General features: G+C 41.7%; 1 protein-coding gene and 1 long non-coding RNA gene across 8 annotated transcripts; one reads left to right on the top strand and one right to left on the bottom strand.

Annotated features, from left to right (window-relative positions):
* Positions 1-568: 568 nt before the first annotated feature.
* LOC138134553 (uncharacterized) lies at positions 569-14555 on the bottom strand. 7 transcript variants are annotated; one of them, XM_069052877.1, is made up of 12 exons: positions 14168-14555; positions 13399-13459; positions 12340-12471; positions 8676-9122; positions 8243-8622; positions 7194-8192; positions 7005-7142; positions 2995-3268; positions 2800-2826; positions 2427-2726; positions 2287-2363; positions 569-1365 (listed from the first exon to the last, which is right to left on the bottom strand). In XM_069052877.1, the coding sequence occupies exons 3-12, from the start codon at positions 12439-12441 to the stop codon at positions 1179-1181; spliced, it is 2931 nt and encodes a 976-aa protein (XP_068908978.1). In that variant the 5' UTR covers positions 12442-12471; positions 13399-13459; positions 14168-14555; the 3' UTR covers positions 569-1178. The 7 variants fall into 7 exon arrangements, with proteins under 7 accessions (XP_068908978.1, XP_068908980.1, XP_068908981.1 ...); XM_069052879.1 differs by having other exon boundaries at positions 2800-2823; XM_069052880.1 differs by lacking the exon at positions 2800-2826.
* Positions 5511-6863, top strand: LOC138134555 (uncharacterized). The gene is made up of 2 exons (XR_011160764.1): positions 5511-5734; positions 5792-6863. It is a non-coding gene; the product is annotated as an uncharacterized lncRNA (long non-coding RNA).
* Positions 14556-14695: the final 140 nt, after the last annotated feature.

Raw genomic sequence — 14695 nt, 5'->3', positions numbered from 1 at the left:
CGCTGAAAATCTTTAAAATTAGCTTGACGTTTCGTTTTGTCAAGTTGTCAAATTTATCAAAATCGGTTCACACAGGTGAAAATTCTCAAATTCTGAGTTTCAAACAAAAAACAATTTTTTCCCATTAAGATTTTGAGTACGTTGTTCATTTGTTTTCGTTATTATGTCTGACGCGCTTTGGGGCTTTAGAAAAAAACTGAAATGGGAAAATGGTGCGCTAAGAGAAACAAAGTGTCGGTTTCGTTGTGTACTCAGTCGGTACGGTTTCACGTGGAAAAATTGACGTTATTTATTCAAGACGTACAAAAGAACAAAATCGAAGGGCGAAGACTAATAAAAGAAAACGTCGGCTCAGAACTTCAAAGCGTATCGAAATAGCTAGCTTAAAGAGGAACAAACGTAAAAAAATAATGCGAAATTTTTTATGAGAAAATACTAATAAACCGTGACCTCACGAGTATTTCTGTTGGCAGCAGTGTCATCTGTGAGACTTGGGTGCAAGCCGTGTGGCCTAGCTTTCGTACTGAGTAGGTTGAGACACTTTGGGTGTTCGAAATTAGACCAGCAGTGAAATATATGCGATTATTTAATTTCTCTTTATTCTTACATAAATAATACAATTTCTATTTTACACTAGTAATACTTAGTTAAGGAGTAACAATAAATAAATTTCAGATATCACCTAATTACGAGCATTTAAGAATTGTTTTGAATGAACGGAACCGGAACAAAATCGAAACAAATGACAAGTGGGTACGACTGGTTATCGAATGTTTTAAACATTATTAGGGATTACGATTTGTTTTTCATTCGACTAATATACAGAGACATTTGAATTATTACGTTATTAGGTCAAGTTCGAACAAAATTTCATTCCGCAATAATGGCTTGCGACACCTTCAGAAAAAGTTTATTGATCATTGGAAAAAAAATGTGTTAAAGCATCGTTAACAGTTAAGTACCTAGATAAATCCAGTTTTCCAGCAACATAACAAAGTAATCACAGTCAAAAATGTTTACTCTTAAGTACATACAAAACGATTATTTACAAAAATAATTTAAAACGTGCGGAGAGTACACGTGAAACTGACCCCGCCAGCGCTTCGTTCTCCGACTGAGGCGGAACTTTGACGTGTACTTCTTCACGATCGAAATGATTTAATTAAAAGCAATAAATATCACGACGGTAGAGAAGGCGTTCTAGTCCGACTATTTGCACGGCGTGGGATAGATGAATGAGTGGTGTAACGTTGTGGTGACGGGGGCTCTCCAGGTTTCCTCCACAATTTCGTCGGCGGTTTCTTTGCCGGGGAATCGGGCTGCAGTGGAGGACGAGACCTTCTTTGTTGCGGAGATTCACTCGCACTGTAACAAGACATTTGGCAATGAAGCGTCAGACGAACCACGAACGATACGAAATATTTTGGTTGCAACGAGACAATATCTGTACAGAACACCGTTCTGAATATTAAAAGAAACGTCCGGTAATATTTTTCGTTCTGGTAACGACGCAGCTGAGGTCACAGGTGGTGCATTCTAAAGTCAAATATGAAACTTTATATTATTAAACGAACGAAAAGCTTGTGACGTGCCCCGCGAACTTAGTTGCAACGTTTTCCTCGGAACGGTTGACGTTTTATTAGTTTCGAAAACGTACGAGTGCAGGAATTACTCTTTAGACAACACCAACAAACATTCACATGTATCTTACCCGAAATTGCTACGTGGCAGCATGAAACAGTGAAATTTGCGATTACAAGTTTTGGTTATGGACAACTATCTCATCTAATATAAAAATACGATATATCGCACGGTTCACATTGAACACTGTACGGTTTTAACATGGGGAAAAAGTAATCTTTAAGGCCCAAATTATCAGACGTGTTTAAGCACCGTTGATTTTTAATAAAGTCTGTTTATAAAAAATATTTTAAGATTCTTCGATAAAACGATTATAATAACAGGAAGTACAAGAATATAAGATGTTGAAAAGGCACAGTAAATTAACAGCACACAAAACAACCACACCAAATAAGAGATCAGCTAACACTACCTTCCCAATCCTAAAGCTGTCCGGTCGTGAAGCAGCACAAACAAACAACAATGTTATTGTAAAGGTCTGTCGTGACTAAAACAATTGCTTTTGACATTTTATAGAGGTCGTTTAAAAATTTAATGGCGTTTAAACGCGATTTTGTTGCGGTTAGACATTCCACTTTTAATTTTGTTGTATAACGTGGAGTCAGTCGTCGACCAGAGACCCACGAAGACATAAAACAGGTTTACCTGACTAGAGATCCAATATTGCCGGCGTCCGTAGGCGAGCCATTAAGCAAGGAAGGACCGGCCGATATTGGACGAATCTGTAGAAAAATCGCCAAGAAAAATCACCGTCACCCCTCGACTCCACACTCGAACCGTCTTACCCTTTCAGTCTGTGTGGCGGCGTTGCACGTGCAACTCTCCGAAGCGGCAACGGTAGAGGCCGGGGCCGAATTGGAGGTGTAGTTGTCGGTCGCGAGCTTGATCATCTGTTCCTGCAGCTCCTGCACGGTCTTCTCCTTGTCCTCGAGTTGTCCCTGCAGGAACAGGACTTGTCTCCGCAACTCGGCCAGTTCTAATCTACTGTCGTTGGCTTCGTCGTTTTGTGCGTCGTCCACAGAAGAGCATAGGCCATTGAAGAGACCATTTGTTAACTGACCGTCAAATGGAATGTGAGTTTCGGACTGGAACAGAAATTGCTCTGCAGGAGACGCGCCAAAGGATTCGGTTTCTAACGATAGAAATGCAGAAACTTACCCTCAACACAATATCTTCGTCTGGCTGCTGGATGATTACAATGAAACATGCAAAACATGAAAATGAAAATAAGACGACACAACATACGCTAAATGAACAGTAACATAAAAACAAAGCAGATAATTTCGGCGGGTGTATCCGAGCAAGAGTTCTTGTCGAACACACCGTTAAAACGGGGGAGTGCAAATAATGTACCTCGTTTAAAACGCGTCTCAGTTTGAGGAGCATGGTCTTCATGCTCATTATCTCCTGCTTCATCGCCGAGTGGTTGGCTCGGTCTAATCGGATGGAATCGTCCGACTCGTATCCTGCGGATAAAGGAACTGCTTTCGTCAGCCGGAGAGGACTGCTCGTGACAGAGTGTCGAGATCTCGCCGCGGATTTGCCGTCTACCGACTTGGGGGAGTCGGGAATCGAACTCGGCGTTCCCGTCCTGGACCAAAGGAGACGAGACGTTTTGCTCGCGTTACTGCAAATCAAAAACAATTCAGTACCACCCAAAGTACGACCGTACTAATCGGAGCGCGAAAAGGCTTAATTAATTTCTCACGAGTTTTACTGTTACCGTTATGATTCGTAAAGTCGGCGAAATATTTGGATTTTTTCGACCGACCGCATTAATTAAAACTGAAACGTGTTGTTGTTTAACATCCGCACGGCAGGAAGTTGGGAGCTCGTTTTACAACGAACTAATTGGAATTATTACCTTTGTGAAACAAACGAAATAATGAAGTGTCGGGTGGTGGGACTTGCAAACAAACATTTGATGGTAGATATCGCGGAAGAGCGGTCTCTGGGTCACCTTCGCACCAGGTGCCCACACGAAAGCGTTAAATGTCAGATTTTATTTGACAGCAATTTAGAGTTCCTTCAACCCAAAAAACATTGTTCTCAAGATCCCACGCGCTCGAGAGGACTTAAATGGTGAATACCACGAGGAATTACTCATCCTCGTCAAATCAACGCACAGCATGAGAAATAAATTTCTCTTTGTTATTTATTCAAGCCTACCCCGAATTGGCTCTTGTAGCTTTAGGCGAAGAGGTGGGCGTGCAAGTTAGACTTTTTGCAAATTGTGTCCCTTGCACACTTTTGTTGCTAGAAACACAACAAGGTGTTCTGTTACACCGCAGTTCTGTGGTTCTGTTTGTTTTTATTACGATTACGTTCTTCATGTTAAAATTGTCTAAAAAAATATATTCGTGTAGAGAGTAATTTGTACAATTGTAAATTGTTTTCCTGGTCAAGAAAAATATCGAGTTGAGGCACATGGATCACAAGAAACTTCTTGGGCGAAAAAGAACTGATGAGTAAAAACTGTCATCGAAATCGTCACATTGCGCTCCACCGAAAAACTGGGTTTGTCGTTTTCCTCCATCCGTCCACAAGAAAAACGGAGCGGAATTTTACGTGGCCGGGTCAGATTTATCGATTTGGTGCGACGTTTCAGTCATCGTGATGTTGTTGTCGTCGACACCGATTTTTAACTTGGATTAAAACGTTCATCACACTTGATTTAACAGAACGGATCGTCGAATCTTGTGTGAATATGTGGCGAAAAAGAAGTGCCGCTCCGTGAAAATTCTTCGTCTTGATCGCGGACGAATGCGCACACTCGCCCATATTTGCTCGATAAAATTAACGATGCGCAGTCGAAAATGCACAAATCCATTAATCACGACAAAAAACAAAAAATTACGACAAAATCTTCACAAACGAAAAAATCAACGGCGCACCAGACGCTACAATAAATTGTCTCGTCTGGAAGCGGGCAAAAGAAAGAGGAGGATGACATCGAGTTGTCTTTGGCGACTTGTTTCCTGCTTTATAAAATTGTTACTTAGTCACGTTTGCCGAAACAGGAAACGTTTTATTTACCTTTTTTTAAAATTTTATCACAATTTTATCTTGTACCCGATCATTGCATAATGAACGGGTAAACAAGTAACAGGCATAAATATCATATTTGCCACGTTTATTATCGTTCAAATATTTTCCTCCGAGTACTACTTCTGATAAGTTTTTGGAAGTCGTCTAAATTTGATTTTAAGAAGTTGCACTTTACGTTTTGGAAAGGTTTCCAGTAATATTCAGAAAATATGTCGATAAATATGAAGCGAACAGATGGGAGTAATTTTTTTCGGTCGCAAATCTGTGGGCAAAGAATCAATATCGGGTGCCTACCACGCCAACGACATTAATAAAACTGATGAAGTCACAGATAACAAAACAATGATCCATTATATCGAATACTGTAATAAAAAGCATTAAAACATTCCCAGAAAAGAGGAGCAACGTTGCCGGAATTAAGTAAAACGATATTTTTATGCAAATCTGGCATCTTTCAACAATTCCTTAAAATATATCGTTCGCCTGGTGGTGAAAGCCAGATCGTTAACAAGGAACTGCGGTCCAATAATTCTTTATTGAACAATTATATCGTGCCGTTTATCGATTATGTTTTCACGAAGTGATCACTCTCTCGCCGATAAGCGGTGATGATAGTTTTGCAAAATTATTACTCGACAAAATAAAAAAATTACCCATTCTGATAGTACAAGACCGGTCCTGTCCCGGTCGCACTTCTCAAATTGCTTCCTTTGTCTCTTGGTACTTTGTTGCTCATCACGAGTCCGACATCGGTTTAAAATTCGACTGGAACTGGCGATTTTACTAACGTCACATTTTCCGAGCACGAGATAACAATAAGATATCGCGAGCGCCAATCATTTCACAAAACGTAGCCCTTTGTTGTCGCTTTGAACAATGTACCGAATACACTACGACCGTAACAGTACCGTAACTGGTTCACCTGTCATCGTCAGCAGGTATACTCCTGCTGTGTTGCCAGCCTTCGAACGGGAAATGCATAAAGTTAGCGCGCGGAACGACCATTCTTTCGATTATTACTCCGATTACGTGGGTTGGTAGATGGGTAGGTTGAGCGGTAGGTAGAAGTAGGGTATTTAATTTTTGGTACTTTTACTTCCAGGGTTATTCCGTTCTAATCTGTCGCAACGAAACCTTGAACGTTTCCCGCATTCTTCATTTTTATCCTGGCTCGTTGAATTGTTTTCTCCGTTTGTGCCCATCGAGCGATAATCGATAATCAGATCGGGTCGTCGAGGACAGATTTAATGATAAACAAGCAAGCAGAGTGCGGTAAAATTCAATTATCAAAATAAATACAGTTCACGGTGTGCGTGGGGCGATCGTTAGTGCTCGTCAAGCTTTTGATGGGCAAGTAAATTGTCCCACGTGGAGATATCTTGATGGCATTGGTCGTTTGAAAGGCGCAGATATTAATACACCGAAAAACACGAAATTACTCGAATGTGAAATACAAATGAAATAAACCGGAAAGTGGCAAAATAAGTTATTTTTGTTGGATAAATGTTTTAGCTTGGTCTAAAATTGAACTGAAAAATTAAAAAACAAGACGCAAGATCTCTACCGGTTTTTTGGGAACATTTTAACCGCTATTAAACCCTTCATGGGAATGCCGTTTTATTAAATCGGATTTTTCGTTAATAAACTACAGAGCAATAGTTACATAATACATAATCGATTGAGCTAATCCTGGGGAAAACGATTCAGTGGAGAGAGTTCAATGTTCGAAAACTAGTAGAACATTAATTTCCTATGATCACCTCATCTAAATTTAATAGTTCGTTCGATTACATCCCAAGCGAATAAAACAAAAGTAACTTAAGTTGTTTAAGCGATTAGTTTCCGATATGTATTATTATTTCGCTCGAAATATCCTTTTCCCAACAGATTACCTTCATTCTCATCTGTTTTATTTTTTTCAAAACAAACAACAAATTACTTGTTTATCCTTGATCAAAACACAAATTCCTTTAATGTTATTTTTAACAGGCCATAATTTTTTTAGGGTCATCAGCTTTTGTATACAACGAAGTATCTTCCTTGATAGGTCGTCATTAACCTGTTTTATTGAGAGTTCTAATTGTTTCAACAAACAATACATGTAGATAAGCGTGACTTGTGCAAATTTACATTTACATATTAGGAAATACCCATAAATAAATTCGTTTTTTTTTTATTAGCAGCTTACGAATCAATATTTCCAATTTCCATTAAACCTTTTTATATTTTACCGTGTTGAATAATTAAAAACTGAATTTTTTCGCTCGTATCTTTGAAGGTTGAGCAATTAGGAAAAATATCACATTCGGACTCACCTCTTCAGCGATTTGTCGCCCGTGTAATTCCCCAACAAAATGGACCAATCCCTCAGAATCTCCCCTCCGGTTTCAGCGTCCGCCTTTCTGATCACGGTCTCGTCCAGAGACAAGAATCCGTGATTCTGCGACTCGTTCCTGAAAGTCGCACTTGTCAAAAACAGGACAAAATGATTCGATAAACTTTACTTGTCGAGATCTTCGACGCCGCTGCTCTGACTGTACTCGTAATCCATCATCAGGTCGTCACTGGCGATGCTCTCGCAGGGGGACAACGTGTCCAAAGAGCCCGTCCTGCTGTGAAAGGCCTTCTTCTTCCTCAAGGAGAGAGGACTGCCCTCGACCACCAGGAAGTTTCGTCTCTTCGGCTTCGGCGTCGAGTCCACCATCGTGGCGGTGCTCTCCGAGTTGTTCTGCGACATGCTGTACGTCGTTTCATTGTTGGCGATGAGCGTGTCTTCGAAAACTAGAGCCGGCTGATCGGCGATCTCGTCGTCGATGAGGAAATCGTCTTTGCCGTCCGAGAGCGAGAGGGAGTTGGAGGCGTTGGTCGGCGTGCCGGGACTGGGAGGTGTCAGTTTCTCGTTGATGTCCTTGGAGTTGGACGAGCTCTTGTTCGTCTTCCACCTGAGCACCTCTTCGGACTCGGAACAGCTGAGTAGACTGTCGACCGGTGAAGTTTCGTCGTCTAGCAGCAAGCTGGCGTTGCTCGCGACGGCGGCGAACTTGGGGTCTTCTATTGTCAGCAGCATGTTTTTGATGTCCGGCTTGGGGGAGGTGTTGGACAGGGAGGCGTTCATCAAGTTGTGGAGGGCCGACGTGATGTTGGTCACGTTCGAGGGGGCGACTGGAGGTTCGTCTTTTTCTTTGCTCTCGTCGCTCGAACTCATGGAGAAGCTGACTTCGTCGGCCATCGCCTCGCCTCCGTGGACCCACTCGTGTTCGTCCGAACTCGGAGGACTCGAATCGTCCTTGACTTCGGGCTTGCACTTGAGGAATCTGTGCGGGCTCGGTTTAATGAAAGTTTTCTCGCTCTTGAACTTGTCCCTGAACGTCTTCTCCTCGTCGCCGTAGTCGTCGCTGAAACCCTCCGACGACGTGATCGAGATCTTCCTCCTGTTGTCGGTCTCGATTTGTCTCTGGTACTCCCTCGCCTTCTCCCGGACAAAACCGGAATTGTGGTAGACCCTGCAATCGATTTTTGTAGACAGACATTTGACACTAGAGCAAGTACAGACCCTCGGGAGTTGTCTGCGGCGGTACTGAAAGCGCTGGGGAGTTGAGGTAAGGGGACGCAACTCTCCGAAGTGTCGTCCAAGTCGCGAACGTCGAAACTGTTGCCGGATCGGACGATCTCGAGGTTTCGGGACTTGTGGAAGCTCCTTCGGGCGCCGTAAGTCGGTGAAAAATTCAGACGTTCCACTCCGGGTACCACGTCGGCGCTGACTTGACTGCCAACTCCCGAATCTTCCGTGAGAGAGCCTTCCTTGGAGGAGTTATCTTCGTGATAAGCGCTCTTTTTGCTGTTGTTCGCCAGAGTTTTTGCCGTTTTTGTCTCGATGACTCGGATCGGCTCCGGACGGGGCAGTTGCGTGGACTGCAGCATAAACTTCTCGGCCTGAAAAAAACTCCTTCAGAAAAATTCGTCTTCAACGAGTCGCGAACCTTCACCTGGGGCGGCTTCGCCATCCTGTTCTTGTTGCTGTCCACCGCCACCCCCTTGACTTTGGCCTGGTTCGACTTGACTTTGGCAACATTGTTGTTGCACAACTCTGCGGGGGCGTTGTTCAGGTCGGACACTTTGTGGAGTCTGTTCCCTTGGGGTTGTCTGAACCCGAACCGGTTCACTCTGGTGGCAATGCCCTCCTTCTTGGGCGGCATCAATCTAGGCGTCGAGCGTGCAGTAGGCGCTATGTTGGTGGTGAGCGGTTCGGTGTCGCTGTTCCCGTTCCCGTTCCTGTCTATGATGTCAGTGTTGGCAAGACGCCGAGCTGCATTCGAATTGGACGCTATCGACGGTGCAGTCGTCGGACGACGCTTGAAGCCGAACGACGTCGAGACGCCTTTCGTGTGGAGAGACTGCTTTCGGGACAAGTCCTTGTCGTCGTCGCCCGGACTCTACAAAACAAAACGAATCCGTTTAATTAATGCCGGTCATCGATCGAGTACTATTTTCGAAGAACGCAATCGGAAATTGGTCTTATCTAGATTCTAGACGACGGAGCGGTGCCACCCCTTTTTCTACTAACAACAACGGAAATCGAGGGCAAATCCCGAAACAAAAATGACAAAAATACTCTCCCCGGAGTTCTGTTCATGTTGGTAATTTCCGGGGTACGACACGAGGAAGCGAATTAGATTTTCCTTCGGTTTCTTCATCAGAGGACGTGGCGCGCTTTAATTAGAAAAACGTTAAGTGAAACTGGGAATCCAGCTATTAATGACTGAATTTCCGTCTTTTTTAGTGCTGCACGGAAGTACCGTTGATTTTTTCTTGTCGTGTTATTTCATGCTTTAGTACACGTGTCCCGAAATAATTCTCAATATTACGATTACTAATTCTATACCATTTGGTGCAAATACAACTGTACTATTCTGCACACGTTCTGTACGAAGGTGGACAAGTATCATGGTACTTTGCATCCGTTACGTAAACGACAACGTTTCATGTAAAAAACTTGTGCAAATATTTTTCTGGCGAAACGAATCTGACAATGCGACCACATTTTTTGACTGGATTGTAAATTCCTCGGCGAAATGATTTCTTTCGAGCCACGTGTGCCCCGAAGGTGAAAGATATTCAGTGGCAAGTTATCTGAAAATGGTATTATCTGTTTACACGTTCACCGTGAAAACTGACACAATGGTGCCGGCGGTAGATTTTTTTCTCTCGCTTCTATGGAAACTTTAAATTGCGGTGTTAACGAATGTAACGAGCTCCGCAGGAATTTATGATGCTAATGAAGACGTACGTTTCTGCTCTCTAATTTCTAATCAAACATATTCAATCATGTGCGGACATTTTGAACCACACGAAAATTACAAAATGGCGCTGCCCGATGGAAAATTTCTTTGACCTCTTTTATTGTTATTCCAATCTGGTTCCTGTGTACAGTTAATTCCCACGTTCGGACGCAGAAAATGAATGCAATTATTTTATTATTTCCTTTACGGAGTGGATTAGCAAACAATATCAAATAACGAGCAATCTTGGGCCATTGTTGCGTCAGTATCTGCTAGATGAAGATGAGAGATAAAACACTGAGATATTTTAATTTGTCATAAATATTCATCATTTTCTTTTTCAAAATTATTGCCAATTATTCGATGAGAAGCCAAACAGCTTGTGAGAGCGGCATGTGGCCATAATTAATAGTCGACAGACAAAAAGTGCCCTCCTTTTACTCGTACAAATAAAAGATTGGCACTATTTGGAAAAATTGTTTGCGTGAACTGTCAACAATTCCGTCATTAATTGTTAATCGAAATTATTCGATTGGTCACGTCGCTGATCGATAATAGACCGACCGTATGCACTTTCACTGTAAAAAAAAAAAATCAATGACATGTGCACGAGGCGTACAACTGTAAATCATGGAAAAAAATTAATTTCCAACGTGCGACACACAAGAGATGAGTACAGTTGTTTTTAATTATCACCTCTCCATTGCAACAGCTTACGCACCAGGACTACCATTCTAAAGAGCACCGTTTTGCATACCAATCACGACTTCCTGGTTATCACCAGTTGAGATTCGATATTTATGCAAATGGTACAATGTGAACTGCGAGCAGGTTATCCAGTAGTTAATTAATTAATTACGATCGCACAAGGATAATGAAGGGTTCAAGTAATTTAATAAGTAGATAATGACAGAAAACTAGCAATTTGCGGAATAATTTTAATAATTACATCCTGTCATTGGCCAAAAATAAATTTCGAATTGAATCCAGAGTGGCGAAGTAATTTGTTTGCCAGATCGAGCAGATCACCCAACGGCTACAACACCATTGTAAAAAATAATTGGTACGTTTTTTGCACAACAATAGTTTAATTTGATTCCACTTCCGCTTTCACCTGAGCTGATACAAGTTTTTTTTTTGTCTGGTCTTCATTTCGGTCCTGCGGGTAGACATTTCGCAGCGTTGCTGAGTGCATTTATCGTTACCACATGGAACAAGTGATGCGACACAATTATTTAACAGCGGAAATTATGCGGCAAAAGAGGCAACCGTAACGTCGCAGTTGATCGTGATTTGAACGATTTCGGCACGCACCTTTGGGGTGAAAGGTAAACAGGGACACATGGGAGAGGGTAAGAGGTGGCGCATCCGCTCCAATAACAATTTTTTTTTGGGGAATTCGAAGCAAAGCGCCATCGAAGAACCGGGTTTAAGTAAGTCGTGACTGAGCGAGTAACCTAGAAGACTCGATAAATAAATATCGGCGATTGGTCATTTGAACGGGACATTTCAATATGCGCCTAACTGTACAAGCTGTACATCTCGTTAGTCCATTCATTCCTGCCGGCAGCTTCCTTTTAATTTGCATCGGCCGTAATTCACTTGACCTCGAAGTGCGAATCTATCGGTGTCTTCTTACCTGGAGGTCCGGCGGAGCCTGGTCCATCATCAGGGTGGCGTAGTTGTCCATGGCGTATCGGAAAATCTCGACCACACTAAAACCTCACTTGACAACGTTGATTTGTTTCATGTTATCTTTGCCGGTCGTGCAGAACGGTGATTCATAGACGGAGGCATTTAATTCGCGTTGGAGTAGCGTCTCGAACACCACAATTGATCGGTGTTTTGGAGGCTTTGCGGCGCCGCGACGACATGCGCCGTCCGAATCGCGTTTTACCCCGACGGGGGTACAAATCGCTAATTGCGCTTATCAGGAAGATCTCGACGGTGAAGAATGTTTCTGGAGGATTCCGCCGCAAGCCTCGATTATGATAATGGGGCATTGTTCATTTTTCTCGCGTTCCCAAAACGTCTAAACACACGATTCATCAACTTTCTCCCAGTCATTTATCTCCGGTGCGATGCGTACAAGACTGGTTTTTATAGAAAATGCTACTTTTTCCATTCGACTTTCGTTCAGCACAAAAATTCGAACACAGGTTCGATCTGCGTGATGACACGGTCAAGTTGATAAGCTGTTGCAATTGCAAACAGTCCTTATCTGATCAGGTGGTATCCTTTGTGCCGGCGAAAGGAGATCTGCTCGAGAAGCGTGGCCGCGAAGAGGCGGTATCAATTTTAGATCTAATTGGAGACGCGGCCCCGACCGATCTTTTTTATTTTCATAAATCAAGCTGAACGTTTTACGCACCTGGATCTGTCCGTGCTTCTGCATCTTCGTGGGTTTGCTGTGTGCAGCGGCTGCAGAAGCTGCGAAAGCACCTGCGGCCTTACGCGACATGCATTGCCCCATGAGAGCTCAGCCGACTTTTTGCTTTGAATCCTGTCGAAAAACAATCGTCAAAAATGTGCGACGATGGGTGAAGCAAGATGCACAACAGAACAGACCTACCACCTCAGAGTAATTAGAGAGTGTGCAATGCGAGAATAATTATTTGAAGAACAACATCGACAATTTTATTTCGACTTTCATTTTTCCATTTTTATTATTGCTTATGTAAGTTAAGTGAGAAAATGACGCAAGATGAATTTCATGTTGTCCATTTGCTGTCTGCAACAACTAGACTGTAAACAATGTACATTTTTAATTCATTTATGAGAACAAATCGCCGAGTTTAATTTACTTAATTCGGTTTGGACTTGTCCGGTTTTCCCAGAAATCGGTCTTTACTTTCGAGTGAAATGTATTGATAATTTCAGATTTGGTGTCGACTCCGAATTTTAAATATGTATCTTTAAAAGAGAAAACTTTCATCATGAAACGACACTCCGAATTTGACCGAAAACCAACCATAAAAGGTGTGACTCTATTTGTTATGAACCTATTCCGAAAAGGATAAAATGTACTTTCTTTTTATTCGCAGAGATGTTTCCACGTTGACTATGTTAATAGGTATCAATTAACTGCAGGTTTTACAACTTTTTAGATTTATATCTGCTATAAAAAAAAAGAAAGTAATTCATTTCGTTATCAAAAGTACCCGAGAGATTTCTTAATGAGACTGCAAGACTCCATGATTTAACGTGCAAATGTACCTAATTTTATGACATAAGCAATAACACTCTTGTTTAATTAATACATCTTCATTAATATTAAAAGAAAAATATAAATTTGAAGGTTAGCTTGATACAGATAAAATGCAACGATCCTCGAAGGTAACGAGTCTAGAAAAAATAAGTTCTTAATGGAATTATTATTTCTGACCTGAAGCAGTGAAAACCATCACCAAAATATATTCTGAATACTTACAAGAAAAATATTGGGTAACCCAACAAAATTTCTTTGGAATATGAACTTCCTAATGACGATGCTGGAAAATTGTTTAAATTTTTTTATTTCGTCAGCATAAAATGCCTCAAATTTACTACGGTAAATCTGTAGTAACAAAACGTTTACTTCATTTGGAATATAAAACCCAGCAAGATAAATAATAATTCTTTGAGACGTGAGATTTGTTATCGGTCGTAGGACTCATTACGTAAAACATTTTATTTTGAAATGGCATCAAGATTCAAGTTAAATCGGTGCGTGCCTTGGTGGATTTTACGTTTCCTTGTTCGAGAAGAAAATTTGGAATCTTAAGGTCACGTCGGTGCTTAATTAGCCTGACAAATACAGAATAACTAGAGAATTATGCGACGTCACTGCGTAAATACCTGACTTAAGTCACACATCCTGCATTATCATTTTAGAAGTGATGATCTTCATTATTAATTTTGAGTGTGAGATGTAAGCTGCAAGAGCGAATGTAGAAGGTCAAGTCCACGCCTACGCATGGACATGTCAAAGACACTTCTGATTTTAATTATTTAGAGTCTTTGGAAAACTTGCTAAGCAATGTTACGTCCGCACCTCACTTCAATTGAAATTGTTAATACAGTTATTATTATTATTACTTGGATTGTTTTGATCAAAGAAGCAGGACTCGCACAAATTCTAAGGCCGAATTTTGATAATGCGTATTTCGAAAATCAATAACCGGAGGATTTTGAAAGTCCTCCGGATGTTTGGGTGTTACCTTTTCGAATTTTTGAATTCCCAAACCAATCCATAAAAAACATATTCACATGACAATCTTCACAAGTTTATTAAAACGACAGGTCCATCTGAACCCGACTACACTTTATCCTTTTGCGAACACACCATGTTTTAAGGTTATCTATGTACGACTGCGTATTATAGCGCAGGTGTTACACCTCCACATCCACACACATTCCACGGACTACTCGTAAAAGGCAAAAAGGCTGTTTGGTTTTATCGCAAGTGGATTGAACGCGATTCCCAACCTAACTTCCCATTCCAATCCCATTCAGTATCATCAACACTCACAAGAACTGGTAGAGATGGTAGCGCATGCGAATGAAGGTTAGGCAACACCCTATACAAAGTGGGTCTAGAAAGCTGAGACCTCAGGCGATGGTTTTTTAAAATGCTGTCGGGGATTGGTTCGACGTGCTCGTGCAGAACGTGGAACTGTCAAAGTTGACTCGTGCAAGGTGGAAAACAATGATTTTACGGTCAAACGTAACCTTGTTCGAGGACATTG

Source organism: Tenebrio molitor, chromosome 7 (genome assembly GCF_963966145.1).
Source record: "Tenebrio molitor chromosome 7, icTenMoli1.1, whole genome shotgun sequence".
NCBI classification, from domain to species: domain Eukaryota; kingdom Metazoa; phylum Arthropoda; class Insecta; order Coleoptera; family Tenebrionidae; genus Tenebrio; species Tenebrio molitor.
Note: the sequence above shows the minus strand (reverse complement) of the source record. Positions and strands in the feature narration are given on the sequence as shown.

Excerpts from the sequence above, each read along its gene's own strand:
- LOC138134553 (XM_069052877.1), bottom strand. The coding sequence starts at position 12,441 with ATGGGGCAATGCATGTCGCGTAAGGCCGCAGGTGCTTTCGCAGCTTCT. Across the intron at positions 9,123-12,339 it reads AGAAGCACGGACAGATCCAG|AGTCCGGGCGACGACGACAA; the intron begins GTGCGTAAAACG and ends TTTGTTTTGTAG. Across the intron at positions 1,366-2,286 it reads AATATTGGATCTCTAGTCAG|TGCGAGTGAATCTCCGCAAC; the intron begins GTAAACCTGTTT and ends GTCTTGTTACAG.